The sequence below is a fragment of the Cyprinodon variegatus genome, unplaced genomic scaffold (genome assembly GCF_000732505.1).
Source record: "Cyprinodon variegatus isolate N-32 unplaced genomic scaffold, C_variegatus-1.0 Scaffold829, whole genome shotgun sequence".
Lineage (NCBI taxonomy): Eukaryota > Metazoa > Chordata > Actinopteri > Cyprinodontiformes > Cyprinodontidae > Cyprinodon > Cyprinodon variegatus.
The window spans coordinates 1,812-29,470 of NW_015151282.1; the positions used below are offsets into that span (position 1 = coordinate 1,812).

The following is a 27,659-nucleotide window of genomic DNA, read 5'->3' on the forward strand; positions in this document are numbered from 1 at the left end:
CTTAACGTTATAGTACTAACCTTATTCTGAAGTTAACTTACTTACACCTCTAAACCCCCCTTCTAACAGTGAAAATGAGGTTCCACCACATTAAGACCAGAGTTTGATCTCCTTAAGACCTGTTGGTCCTCAGGGGATCAGTAAATATATTAGAAAAGATCCTAAATAGGTATCATAAACAGGCACACACACACACACACACACACACACACATGTTCTTGTCTTGCTATATGTAGTGAGAACCAAATATTGACCCCCTATTTATTTTTGTCATCCTAATAAACCCCTTCCATGTCCTATAACCCTGATGATAAACCTTAACCTGACTATTACCAGTGCATAACTCACCTTAACTTTAAGCTAAACTAAACTTAAACTTTAGTCTTCAATCTAAACGTTGGATTTAAAAATCAAGTAGCAAATGTTTTTAATTTTCTAATGGGGCTTTGGTCTCCATTAGGTGCAGGGTCTCCTCATAATGTTTTATATTCCTGTTAAAAAGTTCTTACTGTTCCAGCCAGGTAACAAATACATACCCAAAAGCACACTTTCACTGCAGCACGTTATAAGTCAATAAATTAAATTCCACTGTTTTACAGTAACCCAAAGAGCATCTTCTCCAAGCCTTACATTGAGTTGCTGGCCCGGCGATCACGGGTCGACCCACTTAGCGGCTGTCCTCTGGGAGATTGCTGGAAGGTCCCTGAGTTGGAGCTTGATAAAAAGATTTCAGCAGCTATGGTCCGTTGTTTTTTTCATTACCGAGGTAAAAATCTGGAGCCTCGGTTTACATAAAAATCTATGTTTTTCTAAACTGAACCTAATTTTTAGCTCAGCTGAAGTGATAATTCACATTCTGCTTAGAAATAAAGAGATATTTCACATATGGGACTTTTGAATAGTTGAAATATGTTTTTAAGTAATAAATTATAAAGAGTAATTTTGTCACTTCTTGGATCCTTAAAGATTTATGTCCTCATTTCACCCTGAAGGGTAGCTTTACCCATTAGAGGTGCTTGAATAACAACATTGTTAATGTGCTAGGTGCTCTCTGTCTAACCTCTACTCTAACCCATCCTGTAATATCAAATAACGTGGTGGTACTGTAGACAAAGATTATGTTTCTTTATTGAAAGGGGTATTATTTCTTAAGTAAACATGTTGTATCCGGCTGGCATACATGCCTTTCTTTCTGTTATATGTTTCCTACAGTGAGGATTTCAATACAGGTAATTTTTTCAATATGAAATAAATGATTTGCATTTTTCTTTTATGTTTTCTTTTTTTCCACTAAACAGGATGTGACAGCGTGATGCAACTATCTGAGCTCGGGCCGCACACCCTGGACTGTCCACTCCAACCCACAGGGGACCTGGATGCAAAGGTTAAAATAAAAGATGAAGCAGAGCTCAGCAGTGCCACAGTCGTTCCTATTGACCCTGAATTTGCTCATCCTTTATTTAAAACTGCTCTCACAGACTCTAAGCTACTTTAATCTCCACCTTAAAGCATGTGTTTGGTTGTGTGATGTTGATTTCTATTTCTCAGCTTTATTCATTTGCTATTATAACTCCATCACTGGACTCTTTCAGAATCATTGCTTTTTTATTCAGGATGTGACAGAAACCAACTGGTATAAGCAGCACTTTCTAACATCTGGAGGTTTGGAGATAGAAACCAAGCATGTTTATAAGGTAATTACCTCCTGTTTTCTGACCTCCTGTCCTCAGATTTTACACAAGTGTACATTTTGTTTTTATACAGACAATTTATAACCTGAAAAAAACGCAATTTTTACCAACATATCCTTTATCAAGTTGCTGATTATTATGTTTTTTATGCCTTAATTCAAAACCTATTGCCAAAAGTAATGGACAATTTGTCTTTGTACCAACCTATCCTTAATGCATAGAGTAAGACATTAAGTTTGATGTTTTAAATTCCAAAAAATTGAAATAAAAGTAAAGAATTTTCCTTAAAACAATTAAATTATTTATTTAATTGAGCAGGTAGGTGAGACAATTTGCCAGTGGAATAAGACAATTTAGTTTCAAATAAGAAAAAAAACCAAATACAGTCTAATTTCAAGTGCATAATATGTAATTGTCTCATTTTAAAATATTAATTCCATTGATCATCTTATTTACCTACTCAAATGAAGGGCAAATACACTTACATTTGTATTTCCAGTTTTATTGTTGGATTTTCTGACCACTCTTCTATTTTAGAGGTCAGGCACTGGTGTTGGACAGCACGGCCTGTAGAGTCTGTTCTAAGTCATTCTAAAGTTGTTTTTATTAGGTTGGGGTCTGTGCAGCTCACTGCGGTTTCTACAAAACAGATTTATTGGATCCACATCCTAATGGACTCTGCTTTGTTCACTGATCCTCATTTCTTCCGGAGGCCAGCCGTAGAGTTTAAAAACCTAATGCACAGCAATCATGCATACTGCCCCTTCATACATCCTGATTTGCATTGAATTGACAGCAGCTTTTGCCCCTCCTCCAAATATTGATGCAAATTCTCAAGTTATTCTTAAAAGATGAGTATCCAATTGTCCAAATTCTCTTGGTGCAGGATTAAAGAAAATTCATTCCCTGGAACCAAGGGTCTGCCCCAAGTGTATTAATCCCTGCATCACCAATCTTTGCATCTAGCACAGTGCTGTCTGGCAGGTGCCATTTTTATGCTTTACGACTCTGAATCTAATGCTTTTCAATGGGCTGCATCAAAAGGCTTTTGATGCAGCTGCTTGGCTGCAAACACAGTTAACCATTCCTCCAAATACGTCTGCAGAAGAAGTCTTCATATCAGCTATAGTAGCTGAAATTTAAACTGGTTTAACCGCCTCTATTAAATTATTTTAATGAGCTTAATATATCAAATATAGCTTTTATGCAGACTTTACAACTGCAACTACAACTCAAATACGAAGAATCTGTTGGTGAAAATGAGAGGAAAGTAGCAGATAGGTTTTTATTAAATTTCCCCAATACTCTGATCTTTAATAGGAGGTATCGCCTCAACATCCAGATGTCCAGAAATACAAGTCCAAAAACCTCAATGAGTGTTGAATCCTCCTAAATTATTTAAGATTAAAATTAACTGGCTACTAAAAGTTACAGTAATTTGATTTTTTTTGCGCCATCACCATAATTACAATTCAACTTCCCCACATTCTCTATAGCCTTATGCTGGATGATATTCACCATTATGAGTTTCTTTTTAGGTGCGTAGCTGGGAGAAAAGACTCCGACTGGCAGGAGAGGATCACTGTGTGGATAAACTTTGTTCTCTGGCTGAGGAGCATCTCAGCTGCTACAACCAACATCTACCTAAACCAGGTATATTTTCATCATTGTTTGGTAAGAAATGCAAATTAGAAACACAGCCCCCCTAAAAAATCTAAAAATAAAAAATAAAAAATTTTATGTAATTTCCATAATGCTGCTATTGTTGCATTGTTTTTCAATATAAACCATATATCTCACTAATGATTATACTGTCTTCTTCAAAGTCATTAAGGTTTTTAATGAGTTTCATGAATTTCTATGAACCCTCTATCCTGTCCCTGCAGACATTTGACCACGTCTGCTGTTTGTTCTTGTTACTGTCTTGCTTCTTCCGCAGAAAATTATGTTTAGTGTGTGCATTTAATGTTCTTGCCATATTATTTGCTTGACATGACATTTTTTCACATCCTGCCAAGAACTATGGATTAAATCTAGCCTTTTTATCCTTAATCTGGATTTTTGTTACTCTTTGCCCATTTACAATACATATAAACTTAAATGAACATTCTGCTGCAGGACAGCATCTAACTTCTTCAATGTGAAACTCGGTTCTAAAATCCATCAAGAATGAAATAAACCTTCAATATTTTACATTGCTAACATTTATGTTAAATCTGTTTTTCCTAAATGAATCCTTGATGTGGTTCAATGTGATTTTGATACAATAGAAAATCAGAACCGGGCCCTTGTGTCCGTGTCTCGATTCCGACATTGCATCTTATCTCAGCTGCAGCTATTAAAAAATACATGGAAATGGGGCCGTTTGTGGTCGCCTCTGAGACGTCCTCTCGTGTCTAATGTGTCAGAGACTCCAGTTACTGCTGGGGTTCCTTCTTTTTTCAGCTATGCGTGCCTCCTTAATTGCTTGATGACTCACAGAAGTGACATTTTAGACTGATCCAAGACGACCGAATAAGAGTCACTGAAACCGAACAGAGAAAGAACACCAGATCCAGGGAGAGAGGCAGATCTCTTAAAATATAAACGGGAGCTTTAAGAGGCTGAGTGGCTTAAAGAGAGGCTCAGTTTAACCCCATGGGTCATATTGCTGCAAAACAAGAAGGCCGTGTCATGCTACTTGAACACAGATTAAGGATGCAATATTAAACTGGGTTTAATCGTTCTGTTTTTATTTCAAAAGTTATGATTTCTGATACAGTGTTCCCAAATATTTCCTATCAAGAAATCACAAAAATGGGTTTAAACGATTTATTCAGTCATTGATTGAATTAGTGTCTTATGTTGACAAATGAAAAAAAATAAGTTTTGTTATCTGTTGTTTTTGGTCAAAACACATTGAAGCATCCAGCATTATGAAAAAGATATCATATATAAGAAAGCAGAACATAACCATGACATTAAACAAAAAGTTGTAGAAATATTTTATGACCATTTTCATGTCCATCTGAATTCAGGCTCCTCCAATCTATAACCCTATAACATCTATTTCAGTCAATTCCCTTCTCAGTACAAACCTACAAAAGAATGAGATGTGTGAACAGAGCAGTACTGGAAGAGAACTTGTTAGAAGTTGCAAAAATGTTCATACATGTTCAGACTGGGGTTCATCTTCTAACATAACCCTAAACATGCAAGCAAGCACTTATGTTAGAGTGGCCCAGTTCAAGTCCGAATCAAAAACCGACTGAACTGTCCATCGAACTGAGCTTGTTTCCTTCTAGATCTATATAGATGCTACTCCAATGTGAGGCCCACATGCAGTTCAGCAAGAATAAATCCCGTCTGTAAGTTTTTAACTAATGTGTAAACAAGCAGTGCTCTTCTCCATCCACCTTCTGCAGGGGACCAGTTAAAGCAGGAGAATATGGAGTGTCTTCTGCACAGCCTGGAGCAGGCGGCTGCTTGTTACGCATCGGCTATCCCACTAAGTCCCAGAAATGCCAAGCTCCACTTCCTGCTCGGCCTCGTTTTGGAGGAGCAGCATAACTCTTTGGAGATTTACAGCCTTCACAGAAAGGTGAACAAATAAAAAATAAAAAATAAACAGCAGTTTGATTAGTTGCATAAAACATTCAAACTTCTTACATTGAGTCAATTCCTGCTTTGATAGTTTCTAAAAAAAAAAAGTAGGTGTCAAGCGTTTCAGTAACTGCAGCCCACACTTGAAAGGGGCGGACCCATGACTTTAGAGAGCAGTAGAGACTTTTTCCATTCTTTTTATATTCCCCATTTTGTGGTCAGTCTAAACAACAGTCAGGTAAAAACCTTAGGAATATTCAGGACACACAAACTATAAATGGCATTAGAATATTTGAACCTAATCTCCATATATACATGAGAGTTTTACAAATTTCCACAATATTGCACCTTGCCCAGACAGTTAACCATAAATACCATACAATACAAACCCATAAAGCACAACATGGATACACATTTTCCCAAATATTTACACCACTGCAGCCATTTTCAAATCAAGGTGTACAAATCAAACAAGGACTCCACTCAAATTACACATACTCTCTAAACACAGCGGCAGTAGTAAGATCCTATATAAAAATCAGATTTACCGTCTGTCTCTTTAGTTTTTTTAAATAGGTCCTCAATTCTCAGCAGCTAGTTTTAAGCACCAGTCTCTAACATAACTTAAAAGAATTAGCAGCTGCCTTCCTAGGTGTCATTTATGCCTTTACCAGTGTCAGGCAAAGCAGTTCAGGTGTGTCCACACCAACAGAGCCCCACCCTGGGCTGCCACCAATTAACAGGTCAGTGCAACAGTAGGCATTAATGCACATTTACACAGAAATAATTTCAGTTCTGCAGTGAATAGCAAGTTAAACATTTTCATGATGGACACCAGATTGTGGTTGTGTTATAAAGCTTTAATGATGCTGAATTATACAACGGTAAAATTAAAAAAAGTTATTTTGTCTTCCCTAGGGTTATAAGGATAGTGAGGGGTTAAGTGATGCTAAATCATCCGCCTATCAGGATGAGATTCTGGCAGTGTGTAAGCTGCATGGTTTCTTTGGCACGCCCACTGTGGAGAACCAGCTGCGGGCCTTGGATAAGGAGTACCACCTGCTGAGACAGCAAGGACAGTCCAACAAATCAGACTACATACAGACCCTCTACATCTGGCTGTCCAAGAATGCTGGGAAGGTAACTCCTCACTTTAAAAACAATCTCTAAAAACTGGCACCCAAAAGGTTTACCTCAGGACTTCAACACACACATCAGAAATGTCTTTTGAGCTTTTACAGATTTAGCAGAACTAATTTTTTACATACAGTATTATTTATCAAGCACTTGTCCACACTCCTTTCCAAATAGCCCAACAAATTAATCCAGTAAAGATTTTCTTAGTAAAAACTTTTCTCTAGTGATGTGAACAGCTTTAAATGAAGGTTTTGGGGCATTTATTGTTTCAGAATCGCAATGCAGGGATTCAAGATGAGGAGAGTTACATATATCGAGCCTTAATGAAGCACCTGGATGCCTGGTCTCTGAGTCCCGACAGCTGGGAGTTCAGCCTCCATGTAGGAAGACTTCTGCTGCTTCAGGGGAGAAGCAGGGAAGCTCTACAGCACCTTCAGACCGGGCTGGCGCTGCACCCCCTGCACCCTGCACTTAGGTACAGAAGGACCATCTCATGCTAGAAACTACAGAATATAGTATGTTGTTTTGGGGTTTTTTTTGGGTTTTTTTTGCACAATATCACAGAGAAACAGGAAAATCTTTCCTCTCTTCATCCCCATAACCCTATTGTGATCCTTGATTCCCATCAACCCAATGTATCAGAAGAGCCTCAATTAATGGCACCTGAAAACCTTAAAACTAATGCAACAACCAGTGGCGTTTAATATATAGTGCATATCTAATGTTACAGTACTTTAGCATGAGTTTATTGACTTATCCTCTCAAAACCCACCATTATAAAGCATTTACAACTAATAACTCAGAATGCATGAAAATTACACTGGTAGAATGTTTACCAGTATAGACATGTTAGACATCGTTGGAAAGCTTCCATTCTCCACAATTCAACCACCAAGTTAATTTTATGGACACAGCAAGCACCAAAGCATAATTAACACAGATTTAGCAGCATGTCAAAATGTAAATATGACAAAGCAGCCACAACAAGCAAGAATGTCTTTATTACTGCCGTTCAAAAAAGACCTATTTTTTTCGAGAATAAAATAAAAAACTTTGAGTGTTGTTTGAACTGATGCAGTTTGTGCTTGATGCAGCTTCTGTGTTTTACTCACCCAATTTTCATGTATATATTCAGAAACTAGAAGGTGTTAGCTTTCAAATAATGTATCACACATGTACAATTTGGCTTACAGTTCCTGTTTTTTGTTGTTCCATTTGAGTATGCAAAATAGGCGAGAATTTCCCAAAATGAGGTGAATGTTAAGAGGTTGATACTAGAACATAAATTAGATTTTTTTTTTCACGTATGTCCTTCTTACAATATTTGTCCAAATGTGCCACTTTAAGAGCTTTCTGGATACTTTTTACATGTCAAAACATGCTGGCTTAAACATATATATAAATGTACTCTTTATCAGACTATATTGTCCCAAAAGTTACAAAATTTCTATTGAAAAAATAATCCTGTGGGGTTTTTTTCTCGTTATTGTATGCAGGCCAGTTAGTTATATGTCGATTGAAAACCTAAATTTGGCCAATCATATATCAACGGTCATCTGTAAATCGTATTGGTCACAGCTAATCTAAGCAACGGTTGAAATAAATAAGAATAATTTCCTTTCCCATTGAGTTCCATCCCAGTGTTCACGGGGATGGACGTCTGTGTCTTCAGCAGGCGTAGAGCTAACAGAACTGGCAGCGTTACGAGGCAAGGGCTCAAACATGTACGGCTGTAAGCCTTCTACACCAAACCAAGCTTCTGCCTAAATCTAAAACTAAATCTTCCTTCACAGTCAGCACTGGATACTTGAGACATCCTATCTTGGAGAGATTAAACATATTCATTCAAATACAACTCTTAAATGTCTTATTTTTATTATTAAACTGATTTGATAGTTATAATTGAAGCTGGCATTAAAGAGTAGTGAGATCATGACTAAACATGGACCAACTATGAATCCATTAAATTGTGCTTCATGAAATGCTTAAGAATTTTATTTTTTTTTTTTTATAATCCAATCTGGCTTTGACCTCTCATAGATTTATTCATGACCTGTTTGCTGCATTGCATGGTGCTGTGTGTTCAGCAATGTTCAAAAGCGTGGCTTAGGGACCATTTCTAGTCTATACTAAATACTGCTCGGAAGTCTTTATATTTGTTGTGCAACTTTGAAATATTTATTGCACACCTAGTATGGGCAGTATATAGATCAGTGGTCTCCAACCCTGGTCCTCAAGATCTACTGTCCTACAGATTTTAGATGCATCCCTGCTTCAACACAGCTGAATCAAATGATTGATTACCTTTTCAAGCTGATTCATTTGATTCAGCTGTGTTGAAGCAGGGATGCATCTAAAATCTGTAGGACAGTAGATCTTGAGGACCAGGGTTGGAGACCACTGATATAGATTATTTAATTAGATAATATTCGGACTGTTATATATTGTTTGTAAACACACACCCTCCTGGCTGTGCATTAGAAGAACAAATGAAAGCGTGAAATGAGCTGAAATCATGATCAAAAAGATAACTCTGCAGATATATGTGATAAATTCACCACAAATACCTTTCAAAGCATAAGAGTGTAAATAAGTAAACATTCAGTTCCAAGTCAAACATATTTCAGTGGTTAACATGGTTGAAAACCATCATCAGTAAGATGATTCATAGTTTAGCATGGATTTTATGTCTGAGAGCCAAACTTTATCCCATTAGGAGAAAAAAACAACACTGCATGCAACACAGAGGAGAAAACGGAGATACTCAAAAACATTGTAATTCTATGTGTCCAAATGGAATTCCTGAAAAACTACCAAAACCCAACATACAAACACTAACTCAGACAAAAGCTGGTTCTTCCTAAAGACAGAACACCCAAACCTAACTTGTGCTGTGTTGTTTATGCGATGCATTGCAGTGAGGATTGCACAGCCTCCTACAGTATATTAGAGAAACCAAACAACAATTGCACAAATGCAAGGAGCTGCACAGGAGAGCCAGTAGCTCTGGACAAGTTTGGCTTTAAACTTGCACCTCAAGAGCAAAGGATACACCTTTGAAGACCAAATTGTCCAGATTTTGGACAGAGAGAACAGATCTTTTTTTGATAGGCGTCAAGGAAGCCCTCTTTGTAAAAAGAAAAAAGCCATCACTAAACAGAGGAGGGGATGTGGTTTCAGCTTCCAAGCATTTCAAATTTAGTCATAGGACCCATTCCAAAGAGATTAGATAAGCACTCTCATTATGATCCAAAAAAACAATCACACAGCCCATGCACAGCAGAGTCCCCAACAATCCAGAAGAAGAGAGCAAGGGGCGGCATTTTGATATGCATCTGTTCAGGAGCTGCTTTAATATATCAGTGCTCCAACTAGAGATTGTTCTGGTGTGAGACAACAGAATGGAAAAACTCTCCTGGACAATTTTTAAAACTCCTTAAAAAAAAAAACAGAGTGGAAGTCTGGTTGCCTTCCAATTTAAACCTGTTTGTCGTGATCAAATTAGCTTTTAACTCATTTAGAAAAACTGGAATGTTTTCAAACCAATTCATAATGCAAATCCAAGAGGGGAATAAAACATTATTTGGCCAAGGCAAATAAGCTCCTCCTCCTGGTCAGAAGACCAGTGACAGCCAGAAAATTTCTATGGGGGTGGCCAAGCAGGAACCAATGTTGTCTGAGGGGGGGTAAAAAACTGATAATCACTAAAACCAGTCTAGAGTCAGTCTAAAATGATCACGCTGCATTAACTGGAATTTGAACAAAGAAAACATCCATGTGTCCCAAATAAATCTGTTAAGACAGACTAAGTTTTCATGAAGCCCTAGCTAGCACATATTTATACAAACATAGTTCTAAAAAGAGTGAGTTCCGTTTTTTTTTATTATTATTATTCAATGTTAGTATATTGATGTTTATAATATATTAATTACTATAATTTTTTTGTAAATTTTTATTTAGAGTTGTGAAAGAAATCAAGGTGGTAATGTATGTTTTAATGGGAAAAACATATTACTTAGTAAGGGTGGCCCTGGCCACCCATGGCCCCCCTTCTAGCTTGCCCCTGCAGATGACCATAATAGGAGGGAAATGTAGGATTCTGTCATAAGTGTAGGAAAGTGACCCTCTCAACTATAAAACCTGGACCATCTGGTTATATAGTTTTCCCACAAACAGACTAATAACTACAAATATTTGTTTTTTTGTTATTGTTTTTTTTGTTGTTGTTTTTTTTTATTTTTTATTTCTCGCTTTTGTTGTTGGACACGGACAATAAAAATGTATAGATAAACAAAACAGAAACCATTCATTCCAAAAAGTAAGAAACATTTTTTTTAGAAAATTACATCCTTTCTTTTCTTTAATTTATCTCCTCAGACGTTGTTGTTTGAGTTAAACGCTAAATGTTTTATTAATGGCTATGCAGGTAAAAAGGATCAAATTCAACAAACAATTGTATTTTTAATTTTTTTAAAACAAGCAAAAGAAGAAAGAGATTCCTCCAAACACATTGGAGTTGGTGATCTTGTGAAAAAAGGGATCTAACCCTCACCCTGCCCTTTTGAAAACCATGTAAGGGCTGTGCATACTTTTGCAACACAGTCTCACATCTTCATCTTGTCTTCAGCACTGACTGTGCTTATTGCTTTATTCCAGATTCTTCACAGGACTGGCTCTGTTGCAGCAGGAGGAGAAAGCTTGTGAGGTTACAGAGAAGGAGGCTGCTCTATTCTTACATCAGGGACTGGAGCACTTTGTCAGCCAACACTGTAGCAAGAGGTTTGTTAAGTGTGTGTTTTGTTTGAGTGTGTGGCGGAGGTGGATGCATTCAGGGAGAGAGGGAAAGTGTGAGGTCATGACAGCATGTGTAATATATCAGGATGTTCTGTTCAGGCCTGCAGGAGGGAGAATGGGGAAGGTTTTTTATATTGATTTTTTTTTTGTTTTAAAAATGTAGAAGTTTGAGATTTTGTTTATAAATTCCATTTGTATTTCTTGTTTTATTATTTATTTCTGCAGTCAGAAGAAGCAGCGCATGTCAGACCCCCTCTGCAGCCTGAACGCCCAGTTTCTGCGTGGGCTGCTGGCCCTTGGGCAGCTGCAGCAGAAGAGCATGCTGTCTGAGAAGTCCATGACTCCTGAGCAGGTTTATCACACGTAGGTTACCTATGGAGACACATTATGTCACTTACAACCACAATTTTATATCAAAGCTTAACTTAAAGTAAACTCACACCCCCAAAATTCAACGGCAAAAAACAACCCTCTTTCCTCCCAATCAGTTAGATTCACAGAAGCGTTTGTAAAAACGCCTCCAGCTCTCCAGTCCTTATGTGACAACGATATCTAACACTGCAGCCAAACTTCCCTGGACGTTGAGTAGCTTTTCAGCTATGAATGAACACCATATCCTGGTTGGACACAGATTTTAGCATATGCCAAGTACATAATTTTGAATTATGTATAAAACAAACAAAAAAAGATTCAATCTTATCAGGTTGTTATTAATTAATATAAACAGTCAGGACAAACTAAATCATATGAATAATTTTACTTTTACACCTCAAAGCCATTCCCCCCCCAAAAAAAATTTAAAAATTTCTGTCCTATTGATGAGAGGGAGGGTCCAACTGAGCATGTTCAGCACACTGCTGCCAACTGTTTAGCGAGGAAAGTTATTCCCTGTCTGAAAAAACGCTAGATGATGTCATAAACTTGCAAATTTCAAAATCCAGGTTTTAGAAGAGAGGATTATCAACTTCATCCTGATAGAAAGTGGTTAAAAACACTCTAGATATGTTGAGAACTAAAAATGAAAAACAAATCTACATCAATACTCCTTAAAGGGTCATAGAATGACTCTATAGGGTATTTGGTGCAGGTCCTTAAGGTCTCTGAATAGAGTGTGTAACAATGGTTGGGCTGAAAATGGCATATTTGCTGTTCTATGCGCCCTAATGCAAGCCTGGTTTAAAGCCCTAGAATGAAATGACAGGTTTTCTTCCTTTTATGGTATGCTCATGAATATTTAGATGAGCTGTGCGCTGATTGGTTGGTTTACAACGAGCGAAGCTGCTGAGCAAAGACATGACACATGACAAAGTCACCATAGCAACAAGCACTCACTCACTGAAAAATCAAACTGTTGATATGGTAGGGTGACCAGACGTCCTCTTTTTTTCGGACATGTCCTACTTTTCATACCTAAAAACATCTGGGAGGTATTTCAAATCGTCCGGGATTTTGGTCGACTACAATGCAGCAGAACCGAGCCTGGGCTGGTCTGGTGCAGGGAGCCATCGGGGGACGGAGTGACCGAACCCTACCCGGTGACTGTAGCCTGGACAACGTAGCCCCGGCAGGCGTGGAGCGAAGCATACCGTCACTGGGTCAGGTTCGGACCAGCCCCGGAGCTGATAATGTCCGCTCCAGTCAGCGACCCAGCAGCCCCCCCAATACCCCCACCCCCCCAAAAAAAGTGTCCTACTTTTCAGAAATCCAAATCAGGTCACCATAGATATGCTAGCATTGCTATCAACAGTTTAGAGACAGAATCATACTTCCAGCTTGCGATTGTGATGGCCTTACAGTCGGAACAGCCCCTCGTTTCAGTAAAAGAAGTTTAGCAAATCCTGCTTTGAACCGTCCAAGATTTTGAAAGCTGTCTTCGGTAAAATGCTTAGAGCAAATGAACAGCTGAGCATCAAACTTTGCAGGGATCTTCTGATAGACAAAAAGAATCCATGCCTGTCGACTCTTCGGATCCTCGGGAAGACTGTGAAAATGTCCCCTTTCTCTATATGCAGCCTGGAAATTTGCATTTACCCCCGTGGTTCTGGCTCATTTTCAATAGAGAAACTGCCTGCTTTGTAATTATTGTAGAAGTAAACCCAACTGTAGAATAAACAGCTAAACTGGTGTCGTACATCTAACTCTATTCATGTTCTTGAGCCAGTGAACCAGTGGGCTGGTCTGTATGTCAATTTCGGGGCGTGACAAAAGTACAGGCCAGAACCAAATAAGGCAACATCCCAGAATTTACGTCAGTTCAGTGCTTCATCTGAATTTGCCCGTTTTATGTTGGAAGTTAAGAATTGTGAGATTTGCAGAGAAAGGAGGTGTTGATGAGGTTTGAACTTCTCTGTACATCAATTTCACCCACTGGACTATCGTTATTCATCTATGATGATGAAAACTTGGTTTTGCATTTTTTGAACCCTTTAAATCAATCTTGCTATGTTAACGAATATGATCGGTGCTTTCATGTTGTTGCCAAAGTCTCCAACATATAAAAACGTTGCTATATTAGGAACTAGTCACTTTTTGGAAAATTAAGTTGCAAAGTGATCTGAAGAGTCTCGAATTATAGTGAGAAAATCTGTATGTTGGCAGCAGTGGTGCATTGTTAATGGCATCAATTTAGCCTGTTTCTGATTGGAGGAAAAAAGACTTGATGCAACTATTTCCAGTTTCCCTACATTCCTGCTCCAGCAAACCTGTACCAATTATTAATCATATCTTTATTTATAAAGTGCTTTATTGCAAAGTGCTGAACAGTATAGGGATTTATGCCCAGAAATTTCAGTCTCTAGATTTACAAGTTGCTGATAGACAAAAGAAAAAGGCTGAATCTGTTTTTCTCTTCCTTCATAATTATTATCTACCTATGCCTTTGTCTCTTACTCCAAATATTTAATGGTCAAACAAAAGTGTATCATTTTATGCCACCACATTTAGTTTATGAACTCTAATTAAGAGAGGCCAAATGTCCTTTCCTGTTCTCAGTGTAGCAGTGCTGGCTGCCCAGAGTGTGAGTCAGTGCATGTGTCACAGCGAGGTGAGCAAGCAGCTGGAGTGGGTGCTGCTGGATGCTCACTTTGCCCTGCTGCAGAGACTGATCCAGCTGCGTGAACGCCGAGCTCAGGCAGCCATCGACCAGCCCTCCTTGGTGGCCAAGAGGTGTCAGGCCCTAACAGCTCTGATCCGTCTGACCAGCATATCTCCCTGCCAAGAGCTGCTGGATATGCAGGAGAGGGTAGGAGTTTTTATTTTCTACATTTGAGCTGTCGTTTAAAACGATTTTAAGGAATTCCACATATTTATGAATAATGTTCATAATGTGTGTCATCTGGCACAGACTTGTCAGCTTGCAGTTGTCACCTTTCCATGTGACAGCCATACTCTATGCCAGCTGGGTGTGGCCCAGCTGGCTCAATATGACAGCAACCTAAACTCAGAAAGGTCAAATGAAGTCCTCAGCGATGCCCGCCTCAGCTTCCAGGCTAGCATTGAGCTGGAAGACAAAGCTCAAACTGGAGATCCACCTGAGCAGCTGAGCAGTGAGTCTGCACTTTCCATCCTTTAGATCAGAGAGCCAGAGTTAGTTCAAGACTTCAGCTAGGTAGTAGTGAATATTTTTTGTTAAACTGTGTAAATTTTTATCTGCTGCTGCTTAAAGTAACTCTTCCTATTGTGCAGAACAAAAGTGGTGGCAGGAGCATCTGGAGGCGGAAAACAAGAAGGCAGCCACTTACCCCAGCACCCAGCCAAGCCAAGAGAAAGCCCAGAGTAGCAATGACATGAAAAAAAGAGCCACCAAGCAGGGTAGAGGAGGTCCTACTCAAGGACGAGCCTCTATGTCCAAGCCCCACCCAGGTCCCTCCATCAGAGCAGGGAAGGCGGCTCAGCCTTCAACCAAAACTCTAACAACCAAGTAAGTTATTGAAAAAGCTTGATAGATTTGGGATTTTTGTTCTTTATATGTTTGGTTGTGGATGTTTCTAGTGTGGAGACACTATTGGGCACCACTGCTTAAATGCCTGCATCACTTAAAGCCTAAGCAGACCTTCTAACCTGCATGCTAGAACCTTAAAGGCTAATGAAACGCCCATAGCAGCAGAGCGACTGTCAGTTTGTTCTAAGTGCTTTCACAAAATGAATTGAACCAATACTCATACGGATTCAAAATTCAAATGCAGTACGATCATTAAACCCCAGGAGGGCGCCATACAAATGGCTTTAAAGCTTAAAACAAATTGTCAGTAAATTATCTAAAAAATAGAGAAAAAATTTATTCTCTAACTTAAATTTAACTTGACAAGTCTTAATCCAAAAATGAGAAATAAACACTTTTAGTCAGAGTCAATTTATCCTTTATGTTCACATAAGAGTGACACAGTGGATAGCACTATTGCCTTGTGGAAAAAAGGTTCCAGGTCCAAATCCCAGCCTGGGTTCTTTCTGCATGGAGTTTGCATGTTCTCCCTGTGCATGTGTTGGTTCTCTCTGGGTATGGATTGAAATAATAATTATTATTAATTCATTGTTTTTTTGTTTTTTACTTTTTTTAAATCTCTGCTACAGATATTGGCAACCCTTCAAACTCCTGTTAAATATGTAAAGAGAATATTTTTATATTTTTAAGTCTGTCAAAGTCTATAATTGTTTGTCTAGTCATGTAAAGTCATTAAAGGTACTGAGAGCAAAGTGGGTCCTTGTTGGAGAACTGCTGCAAAAACCTTGTATCTAAGGCAACTAGGGCTGAAACAATTAATCGGATTAATCATGATTACCGTAATCGATCATTGAAGTAATCGTCAACTAATTTAGTAAATTATCAATCGTTAAATGGAGCACAGAGACTGTGAATTATGCCTGTAGTTTACAGAGCAACCCTATTACAGCAATATTTATATCAAAAGTAAAAAATATATATAATTATTTTGCATTTCAGATAGAAAAATGTTTTCGTCAGTTAATATGCTCTATCCAGAACTCCTCAAGTGGAAAAGATTGTTTCACTGGTTTAATTTCATACAAAATCTTCTTAAAGGAACCTTTTGCGATCCGATTATTAATTGAAAAAATTATCAACTGATTAATCGTTTTGCAAAATAATCGTTAGTGACAGCCCAAAAGGCAACTTTAACAGGATTTTTACATTTCATTTAGGAGGCAACATAAATGTGTGAAGTTTGCTAAACTCTTCTGGGTCTTCATCTGTAACTGTGAGCTTTGGTCAGTTGTATTTTATGTAAGTAGCGTGGAGAATCAGAGATGCTTGGGGAATATTTTTCTCCCGCCTTGTATTTTCCTGCCTAAACAAAGGCTGAGTGGAAATTAATCAAAACAAATTTTTGGTGTGTTGTAAAAAAAAAAAAAGGAAATGAGTCCTCTAATCGGTCTTTCAAAACAGTAATGATCCAAAATATATGACCACATCAAGAAGGAAATGGTTAACCAGACACAAAATCAACCTTTTTTTTTAGAAAAAGTATCAGTCAGCAGACCTCAACCTTACAAAAACCCTGCAGATCTGCAAATCAGAGCTGTGCAAATCATTCTTTATCCTCCTATTGGTTGTCTAGCTATAAATAAAACTTCAGTGTTACACAAATTCTAATTGTTTAAAAGATTTTTTGTTTTGTTTTTGTTTTTTTGGCAAAAAACGTGATTTACTATTATAATGAATATGCCTGTTTTACACAGCCTATATATATACATATATCTATATTAAAAAAAAAATAAAAAATTGGCATAACATTCTTTCTCCTGTAGGGGGAGACCTGGTGCAGCCGCAAAACCAGCTAAATCAGCTAAACCTCACAGCACCAAATCCAAGCTCCCTGCAAACAGGTCTGAACAGGATTGTAGTTCCAACACTTGTGTGACTGCAAAAGGTAAGCCATGTCTATTTGAACCCCTTCTGGGTCAAATCTCTAAACTACAAAGAAGGAAAATGAGGAATAGAAGGAGTAGCTGTGTATGTTGATCTCAGAAATAATATAAATCAAGTTTTTGGGTTTCCTCTATAAATACATATTTTGTTTTATGTATAATACAGTCTAGAAAATTAAATAACACTATCATTGATCACAAGCATGAACTAAGAATAGCCAGTTTTATTTTATTTATTTATTTTATTTAATATGGCAATGTTATCATATCATGTCTGACTGTCACAATCCTTAAGGATAATGATAATAACAAAACATTCCTTGAAAAAAAAATAGAATAGGATCAGGAAGAACAATTCAAGACCAACATTTGACTTTAATTCTCTTTTTAAGATCAAGCAGCTCATTGAATATGTGAAAAAAAGGGGAAAAAATGCTTAACTTTTTTTGGTCGTTTCCGTGTAAAACTTATCTATGATTCAATGTGATTATATCTGTAGACTCGTCAGTAGGAAGCAGAGGCGGCGCCTCAGCAACCCCATTAAACCCAAAGTCCCATGTGTCACGGCTGGGTCTGGCTAGGGCTCTCTCACGCTCTGCAGACACCAAGGATCAGGCAAAGCAGCTCTACCAAGAGGTCATCACCATGGCACCAGGGGTCGGTTGTTAACAGTAGTAGTTTGTCTTATGAAGGGTATTCCCTCATGTATTTTTACGCTCATGATTGTAATGGTTATAAGATAAAGTTGTATCTGTAGTGATTCCTGTGTCATGATTAGAACAAACTTTGTATGTAGAACTTCCAGACTTTTCAGATTTAACTGTGCTCCCAATTCTTTAGATTCATTTAATAATATTAAATATTAAAGTTAACAAACATGGCAGATAGTTCTACAGTGGATATTTTTGCAGGAAAAGAAAAAGGAAAGACACACACACTCACTCACATACATGACAAGTTAATCATACTATCCACATTGATAAACAGTGTCTACTTATCTGAGCAATCTTAAGCAATTGTATGAAGTACCTGCTTTTCTAGCAGCGCCCCTCCTGAAAAAGCAAAAAGATAACTGCAATGCCATCTGTTGTGATTGACTAGGGGTTTAGGAAGACACACAGGAGTAATGGTATATGATAAAGAGAATATTAAGCTCTGAACTAGTTACAAATACTAAAGGCTTAAACAGTCACACATATAAACAGCATTTATTTTAGGAGAGTAAGCTACACACAGAAATACAGAGGCAAATATATAATCTGTAGACAGAGAACATGAAGACACAAGGGTTAAACCAAGTTTCAGTCTAGGTGTAACTTCTTGTAAGATAAAACACTGCCAGAGCATATGTTGTGATAGTTTATAGCAAACATCTAACAATTGTCTAGTAGGATAAAGTAGCAAAGTGAGAGAAAGTGGACAATCATGTCTTCCAGCAGCCTAAACCTATAGCAGCCTAACTACAGAGGCAGCTCAGGATCTAAGACAGTCATCTAAGTCACCTTATCAAAAACCAAAGTTTTAAGCCTTGCCTTAAACATCTGGGACTTGTTCCAGAGGAAAGGAGCCTTGATAACTTAAAGCGCTAACCTCCCGTTCTGCTGTTAGATCTCTAGGAATCCCTATTATCGTTGCACTCCGAGAACAAAGTGCTGTTAGAAGCATGTTTACATATAAAACCCCTTAATAATAAAGCTGTCATACATCAGAGATCTGGTGATTCCATAGGTACCATCAGATCTCTGAAATAAGGCAGTTTGTTAAATAATGTTTTTTTTTTTTATAAATTTGAGAGGTACGAGGAAAATTAAAAATAAAGAAAGACTCATGAAACACTCAGACTAAAGGATAGGGGACTTCATTTTCCACTAGTTATCCAGACAAAATCCTGACTGTATAGAATCCCTGCATTGTAAAATGCTTTCTGTCAGTAATTGTCATGATTTAATATGGATGTAAATAATAATAATAATAATAATAATCAGTAGATGCCACCAAACAGTCCCATGCCTAATATCAAAAATGCACACAAAGGCTACACATTATAACAAAGAAACGATGTCATTAATAAAGGGTTATAATCAAAATATCTTTATTATTTGGACGATAGATCCATGATGCATACATTGAGCTGGTGGAGCTGCTGGAACCCTCAGACGCTCAGGCTGCGGTCGACGTGTATCGCAGGTTCCCCCTGAAACCTGTGGCTGAGCAGAGTTTGGATGACGCCTTCATCAGTGGGGAGATCGTCCGTTTGCTGATGTCACAGCAACAGTATGACCACCCACAGCTCAACCCGAGTCTGGTGTCATATGGCAGAGTCATGGGGCTAAGTAATTACTGTCATAATGATCAAACCTGTATGCCTTTTCAACTACTGAAAGAATTCTAAAGCAATACTTTTGGAATAGCAGATGATGTGTGAAAAAAATAATCCTAATCCCTAACTAATTTTTCATATTTTGTCGAGCCAAAGCCACAAATCTCTGAGTATTTTATGGGCCCTACCGCATTTGTTGCACCTTTTCCGATTAAAATAACTTTGAATGCTTTTAGAACAAAAACTGCAAATGTCATAACCTTTAATGCACCATATCTGGGACTTTACCCACAGGTTGCATTGAGAAATACATCAACATTTTGGAGGAGAAATCCAAAACCGCACTGATCAAGAGCGTCTACGCAAAAATCAACGACAAACAGGAAGACGATCCAGATCTGCAGAACTTCTTCAAATTCAAAGGCTGGGTCTGACAAATGTTTATTCTCCATTTACCTGTTATGGCACTTTCTTCTGTGCTTGATTCATAAAGAACTTTGCCTTTATTGAACTGTGATGTCATATATTTCAGTAATGCCTGACGTTGGACACTGATGAATCTCTTCAAGAACACTTTTAATCTGAAAACAGGTTGTAGTGGGGAAAAATAAAAAATCAGATCGAAACAGAAAACTAACAAACCCAACATGGAAATCCAGCCAACAGAGGTTTATTAGTGAGCCTCAAACATAAATTAATCTAGATTATAAACCTTGACATCCCTGACATGCAGGTGAATAATATTGCTTATACTAACTTGTATCACTGTGTTCTGTAGGATCATATTTTACACACACATTCCTAGACTTGTCCTTCCACAAAAAAATTTTTTTTCTTCCCCATTTCACTTGAGGTGAACTCATCCAACTGCCAATGGTTGCAGATGGAAACAGTTTGTGGCTTTTAAAAAAAAGAGTTTCAGATGCTCCCATTTGTCCCCCACCCCCCTTTGGTCCCTGTTTGTCACACAGAGTTGAGTTTTGTGATGATGAGCACGCGGACAGACTGGTCGAAGCCAGAACACACGCAGAGTCCCTGCTTGTCGGGGCTCCAGTCCAAGCTGGCGATCGGCTGAGTGGACAGAGTTACGTTCTGTAAGAGGTTGACGGTGCCAGCGACGCCCACCTCCACTCCATCAGAGTCCTTCTTGCTCCTCTGTGCAGGATACTCACTAGAAATTAAAAAAAGAAAACTGGATTAAAAGCTACATCAGTATTATAAAATATGTGTAAATGATTTCTTTGTGTGATACCGCAGCCTTTTTCCCCCATGTGGAAATGACGGTGGGGTATGAATACTTTTGCACAGAGAAATTAATCCATTTGAAAAACTATCGTTACACAACTGGTCTAATTAACCTTTGATTACTTACTACTTCCAGAGATGAAGGTTGCCTGCTCCCCCTGCAGTCATAAAGACGTCTCTGTTCTGTGGCAAATGTCTCACCTGCCAGACGGTTGATTTGTGAGCCTGAAAGCGAAAAATATTTCACTTAAAAAGAAAATATCAAGTATAGATTTTTTTTTAAACTTATCTTAACTTTCTGGATCAGTTTTATTATTTTTTTGGGTGTAAATAAAAATAGCAATGGCCCACTGTTTGTTTAGGTTTTTCTTTTATACCAGAAATCCTGCTGTAACCTGATGGTTCCAGACGTTAATGCTCTATGCGGTAAACCTGAAGTAAATGTTTAAAAAGCTGTAACCACTGATGTCTCTGGTCTAACAGATGCTTGTTTAGACGGCTGAGCACCGACTGCGTTTCCCCACAAAAGGCCGCACTTTTCACCAGTCTTGTCTCTAATTTGGACTTTGGACAAACACACCCCCTCAAAAATGCTTCCAGGTGGGAAAACAACAGGCAGCCTTATATCCCTCCAAATCCAACAACCGGAGGATAAATATTTAGGACAATAATCTTTTGACCGTCTCTCCTGCTCCACCCTGGATAATCACCTTTTCGGAAACGGAGGCAAAGCCCTTGGTGGAGTGCTGCGTCCTCATGTCAAAAACGTGAAATTTTCCCTCCAGAGACGTGGCCACCAGCTTGTTCATGTTAATGTCCTTCCTGTCAAACTCCACACAGCATACCTGCTCAGAGTGTGAGAAAAAAAAATATCAGGCTCCACTTTGCAATCATCCGCATCTAGATTCAAGAGGGAATGAATAAGAGCATCGGCTGAACAATCAAAGCAGTGCAGTCGTTTATATTCAGAAGCCTTCAGCTCCCTGTCCATTTATGGTCAGTTATGACTGAAAAGCAGATTTTTTTTCTGAGGTCTGTTGCCTTTGAAACTGTTGAGCTTGTTCTACCTGGGAGCCACACAGCTCACTAAGATAATGATCTCTAACCACACATATAACTGGTTTTGGGATGAATACGTCATCTCCAGCCTCTTAGGTGACATTTCTAAAGTTCAACCCTGTCAACAAACTGCTGCTTTTCTTGAACCTATTTTAAATATATTCTATATATTTCTAGAAAACCTGTTAAATTAGAGGAATACAGATCAAACAAATGATTAAAATCCCTAATTTAAGTCACAGTCGCATATTCCTTATTAGGGAGTTTGATGCTGAGGTTTTCTCCTCACCCCGTTTTTTATGTTGGTCTCCCATCGTAGAGACATGTTCCGCAGGTCAAACAGCTTGATGTCTCCATTGTCGTAGCCAGCACACACACAGCGGTCTTGATCATTGAAGGCGTGACCTGAAATTTACAGTAGACATAATCATCCAACAATGTGGCTTTATTTTCATATTTTTTTGCAAACATTGCATAGACAGAGCGTATCTTTAACAATTTATTACGGTAATGGCATTTCATTATAACAAGCTTTTGTTTCCAGTTTACAACCAATAACTTTTCTATAATCGATATACAAAAAGTGGGACATTATGGTGAGTCTGTAGGCGACTTTAGTCCCTAATTTTCTTTTAAGGACATCAAGGTAAAGGGGGGTGAATGTATATCATGCCATGGCTTTTAAGCTTTGTATTTATAAGTAATTTTGAAAAACCACACAATCAGAATCAATCAGCCTTATACGGCTGGGATTGTGAGAAAATAATCATAGAATATGACTTCACTTTAGATACATAAACAATTTTCTTTTTTTATTATTATGGAAAGAAAAGGGGCAAGGGTGTGATTGTAATACATCCACATGATATAGGGGTCTGTTAGCTTTCCTTTTCCTGACCCGTTTCTACAAGTCCTGGATGGAGGGAAGGTCAGCCCAGATGATGCTCTCTGCTGACCTCATTGTTTGCTGCAGTCTGGACCAGGCCTGTTTTCTGCACAGTGATGGAGGAAGATGGTAGGGTTGAACTGACCAGACGCTGCTGTGGAATCTGCTCTCCATCTAAATTCCCTTTAAAATATATTGCTTTGTAGTAGGGCTGAAACAATTTATCGGATTAATCGTGATCGATTATTGAAATGATCGTCAACTAATTTAGTAATCTATTAATCATCAACTGGAATATAGAGACTCTAAAACATTCCTTTAGCTGACTAACCAATCGAATTAGAGCAGAAATTACATTAAAATTGTAAAGAAATATATAAATATTTAGCATTTAAGATAGCGTTTTCGTCTGTCAATATGCTCTATCCAGAACTTCTCAAGGGGAAAAGTTTTAGGTTCACCTGGTTTAGTTAAGTGAAAAATCTTATGTAAGGAACCTTTGGCTACACCATTATTAACTGATTTATTGAAAAACTAATCGTCAGATTAATTGTTAGTTGCACCCCTAGTTTGTAGTTGTTGTTTGTAAAATAAAAAAATAAAAAAAACATTTAAAAAGGTATGAATACATTTTCTAGGCTTACCCCAAATTATGTTTATATCTTTATTTCTTTTTTTTTTTTAGACCACTAAAGATTAATGGGAAAAAAATAAAATCTAATTTTCCTGAATATGGTCTGTACTTAAACTCAGGGATATTTTAATTACCAAACGCTACAGTCCAGCAGTCCCTTCTGGTCTCTCCTTCCACAGGCTCCATGTTGGCCACAGGTAAATCCTTCTGCCTGGGATCCCAAACCTTTACAGTCCCTGCATAACCCGGTAGAAGAAAAATTAAAACGGATTCCCTCCTTATTAATGTTCTAACCTCCTTCATCTCTGTGCAAATTAAGACTCATCAAACTTCCCCTTCATACCATCTCTGCTCCCTGTGACTATCTCAGGAGCACCGTCACCAATCCCAAGGCCACCAACCCCATCGATGCTATTCACTATTTCTTTGTGAGCCTTTGCAGCGTAGACTGGCACATCTGGAGCTTCAAGATTCCTGTAGATGTGAGAGATATGTGTACCGCACTCTCGATTAATAAACGTCTACCTCTACCATTCACCTTTTCCATTAATAACAGAATCGATTGTTTAGAGATTGGACATCTACAAAACAGAGGGTAAAAAAATATGAAATTACCAAAAAATAAAGTTCACATTTACCATATGTGAAGATTTCCATCAAAATCTCCTGTTGCTAAGTGTCTTTGTTGAAGAGAGGTGGCCCCAAACGTCCCACACTTTATGGGTTTAGGTTTCTCCAGCTGCAACATGGGAAATAAAGAGATGATTCAAATCAAAGAATTAGAAAAATAAAAAATGGCAAGGAGCAATACTGATAGGTATAAATCAGATGAACAGGGTAGGAAAGGAGCCCCAGACTGCTGTGTTGAATCCAGGCAGCCCTCAGCCTTTCAGATGTCAGGGGGTGGACACACACATTCATTTCTATTCAGTTTATTTCACAACACTTTTCACCTCAAGGCATTTTGTAGAGACAAGTTAACTGGATCATACAGCCAGATAGTTTCAAAGTTTTCTTTCCAAGGAAAACCAGCTAATAGCAGTGACTCATTGAATTGACAGTAAGTGTAGTGTTGCACTTTGTGAATTTCAAAATAAAGACACATCTTAAAGCTGACGATGCAGATCAGAATTTAATTGGTTTGGTAATCATTTCATCAATACATCGATATGGATACATGTACAGTTACAGCTCTATTTAGGGCTACAGCAAACATTTGGAACAGTGTGAACTGACCAGATCATGAGACCAGATGTTAACTCTTTGCCCTGGATGCAAAATAATTTGTTTGTGACCAACATTCCCAGGCTAATGCATGGTGGTAGCAGTATCAGGAAGTGGGGAATAGGTATAGAGATAATAACAGAATGAGGGCAGTACAGAGGAAAAACAGCTGGAGGCTGTAAAAGTGATGCTGTGATGTTGACATGAAAAATAGATAAACATGAAACATGAAGAGAGGACCTGGGAGAAATGCTTCTTGCATTTGACTTCGTTACTCAGTGACGGTTTGCTTTAGACAAACCTATTTTTTATTTTTTTTTTACAACAAATTTACATTTATCTTTTAGTAGTTTAAGTCATTTATAGCTATTTAAAAAAGATACATTTTTCACAATTCACATCTAAATTCAAATTAGCCAGATGGAGCAACTCATCCTGAAAGTTGTTCAAAATAAATAATATTTAACCATTAATAAAATGACTACTACTATTATTATTATCATCATCATTATGTTCTAAAAACACGTTTTATTAGAAAAGTATTAAAACAAGCTCTGATCAGACAACAGTTCTATATTTCAGAAATTGTGTTGAAAAAAAAACAACTCTAGGAAATGTGACAAACTGTCTTCAATACTCCATCAGTGTCTACTTTTTTCTCTGGGAGCAAACAGCTCTTGTTCGTTTCAACATGTTCCTTAAAAAAATCTCATTGTTTCACAGCAAATGTGAAAAACTAAATGTCCTCATCCCATTGAAAACTGTTGTCAACCATATACTTGTAATAAAAATGAAATAGAAAATGGAATATATACGTGTAATCATTTAAGTCTACATCCAGTAGGAAATGTATGTGAAAGTATGTGAAATTTATTACTTAAATCTATATTTGTGTTCTATAATAACTTATAATTTCTCTATGTCATACTATCCTTAATAAACAGTCTTTGTTCTAACATCAGGCATTTTATTTCATCCCATATTGCCAGAATTGGTATCCCCATCAGCTCCACACATCCAGCATAGGAATATGCACATTCTTAAGATTATGATTAGACACTAGGCTTGAACTTCATCAACTATAGTGTTTGCTGTACATTTTATATGGCTGTCTGTCTCTGTTTTAATTTGTCCCCCCTGTCTAAATCAGACACAAAGGGTCCCGGCTTTTTAATTTTTGGCTTATAAACCTGTTTTATGATTACAAATCACTCCTGAAACTTTGGAGGTGATAGACCTTTTATTTTGTGAAGTTAAAAGAGGGAACAGATTGAAGCAGCCTTTAATCTGTTCCCTCTTGTAACTTCACAAAATAAAAGGTCTATCACCTCCAAAGATTCAGGAGTGATTTGTCATCATAAAACAGGTTTATACGCCAAAAATTAAAAAGCTGGGACTCTTTGTGTCTGATTTAGACAGGGGGGGACATATATTTTCGGGACAGTTTTTGGAGCCAATATTGCCTCCATGCATTTACATAATAAAAAAAATGACACAATAATAACAAATGTTTCACAGGTCTCTACTTTAACAAACTACAGAACATTTAAACAAACAAACAAAAAAAAAAAAACAAATGGATGGGATTGCTAATGTGTAGAGTCTCAATAATCTCTGTAATATAACTATAGCTTGTTTCTAATTGTAGAAGAACGAAATTTTGTAAACAGTACAAAATTAGGAAGCTTATTTATTATTTATTTCTGTACTACACTGCATTCAAACCTCATCTCTTTGTTTCTGCAGTGAACCATCCAATAGCAAATCCAGTGAAAGGAAACTTCCGGATTACAAGCTGCTTGACTGTAACCATGGATACAAGAGAGTTCTAGAAGCTTCTCTGCGACCCTCTAGGATAAGTGGTTCAGAGACTGAATGAATAACAATTATTAAAAAAGAAAATAAAATCACTGACAGATAAGCTACCTCCTTTACGAGCTGCAACTCTCCGTGTTGCACTTCATAAATTTGGATCACGCCTGTTCCTCTGGCGAAGTTTCCCAGGCAGACGAACTTGGCGCTGCACGGAATCCATTTGCTGTCAAACACCGTGTAGTTCAGGCTCTTCTGGATGTGTGCGATAATCTGAGGCTTTGAAAGAGGCGAGGACATCTTTTAAAACACTTGAAAGGGAAGAAAATCCTCTTCACAACAATTGTCTCCACGCCAAAACAAAATAAAACGAGGACCCTCCCACAGTTCAGGACTTTTTGCTGTTTGCACATATGCCTGACTGTATATGTACTCGTTGAGTAAATGTAGCATATTCAGAGATACACAGTATTTGATTTATAGAGAGTACTAGACGAAAATTACTAACAGAGACACAATCACTCTTTTATTTAAATTTAAAATAGAGGTCAATAATTTCTGAACCGTTCAGGCGTTGGTGAGACAGCTGTTTAGGTCCTTTCCATCGCACCTCATGCCTCTGTAGTCGCAGATTGCTCCTGTTTCTGCGCCCAATCACACTAAAAACACCATTAACAGGCATGGACATCGAAACTCATCCAGCTGTAGAGGTAGTTGGGACTGGGGAGAGTAAAGATGGAGCAGAGGAATTTACGAAGGTGAAGTCTAAAAAGAGCCAGAAGCGTAAACACGAGCAGGAGGGAGCAGATATGGACACGGTGGAGAGCGTGGCCATCAAACGGCCGCAGTTTCCAGCGATCTCCGGGGAAAAACTGAGGGTAATTACAAAATTTCTGCCACTTAGAGCGTGTTTTGTGTGTATTTTATCGGTATTATTGTAATTTGAGTTCATGAACATGATGGTTTATACAATGTTTGTACTTTCCCTTTAATTACAGTGTTTTACGCATGCGCACAACGTTCTTGCGTCATATGAGCAGCAACTAATGGATTTACCTACGATACGATAATGACATATTTGTAGTTTTCATTTTTGATTCATTTTTGATAATTTGCTCAATATTATGCCAACTTATGTCATGTTTTGATAAACCGGGAAATTTTAACCTACCTTAGATTTTCAAACCTATTTACCCTTTTATTATTTCAATTTTACTGTGGTTATCTTTTTTCCTTTCTTTTGTTTCTTTTTTTTACTTGACTACTCCCCCCCCCCTTTTGTTCTTTTTTTTTTTTTTTTTTTTTACAAATTATTGTGTCATTTTGAATCTGGATTCAACGATTAACCCTTATAATGAAATTGTATGTTAATGAAACATATAAATTAATGTC

General features: G+C 37.8%; 3 protein-coding genes across 3 annotated transcripts in view; 2 read left to right on the forward strand and 1 right to left on the reverse strand.

Moving 5' to 3' along the window:
- Window positions 1-599: 599 nt before the first annotated feature.
- On the forward strand, window positions 600-19,934 carry LOC107098982 (the record flags this gene model as incomplete). The annotated part of the gene is made up of 16 exons (XM_015396896.1): window positions 600-766; window positions 1,299-1,384; window positions 1,614-1,694; window positions 3,230-3,344; window positions 5,096-5,271; window positions 6,192-6,413; window positions 6,683-6,885; window positions 11,067-11,189; window positions 11,430-11,567; window positions 14,196-14,445; window positions 14,548-14,749; window positions 14,889-15,123; window positions 16,968-17,089; window positions 17,587-17,744; window positions 19,198-19,420; window positions 19,702-19,934. Coding segments are annotated over 16 exons (2,641 nt in total), but the record flags the coding sequence as incomplete, so codon positions are not given.
- On the reverse strand, window positions 19,798-26,649 carry wdr92 (WD repeat domain 92). Its single transcript, XM_015396895.1, has 8 exons — window positions 26,382-26,649; window positions 23,870-23,970; window positions 23,575-23,705; window positions 23,366-23,467; window positions 22,001-22,116; window positions 21,363-21,497; window positions 20,780-20,877; window positions 19,798-20,578 (listed from the first exon to the last, which is right to left on the reverse strand). The coding sequence occupies exons 1-8, from the start codon at window positions 26,565-26,567 to the stop codon at window positions 20,371-20,373; spliced, it is 1,077 nt and encodes a 358-aa protein (XP_015252381.1). The 5' UTR covers window positions 26,568-26,649; the 3' UTR covers window positions 19,798-20,370.
- A 214-nt stretch (window positions 26,650-26,863) lies between these two features.
- pno1 (partner of NOB1 homolog) overlaps window positions 26,864-27,659 on the forward strand; it is a 2,561-nt gene continuing 1,765 nt past the window's right edge. The window contains exon 1 of the mRNA XM_015396897.1: window positions 26,864-27,145. Coding sequence (XP_015252383.1) covers window positions 26,948-27,145 — 198 coding nt within the window. The 5' untranslated portion in view covers window positions 26,864-26,947. The remainder of the gene's footprint in view (window positions 27,146-27,659) is intronic.

Excerpts from the sequence above, each read along its gene's own strand:
- wdr92 (XM_015396895.1), bottom strand. The coding sequence starts at position 26,567 with ATGTCCTCGCCTCTTTCAAAGCCTCAGATTATCGCACACATCCAGAAG. Across the intron at positions 21,498-22,000 it reads AGACCAACATAAAAAACGGG|GTATGCTGTGTGGAGTTTGA; the intron begins GTGAGGAGAAAA and ends CACTCTGAGCAG. Across the intron at positions 20,878-21,362 it reads TTGCCTCCGTTTCCGAAAAG|GCTCACAAATCAACCGTCTG; the intron begins GTGATTATCCAG and ends TTTCGCTTTCAG.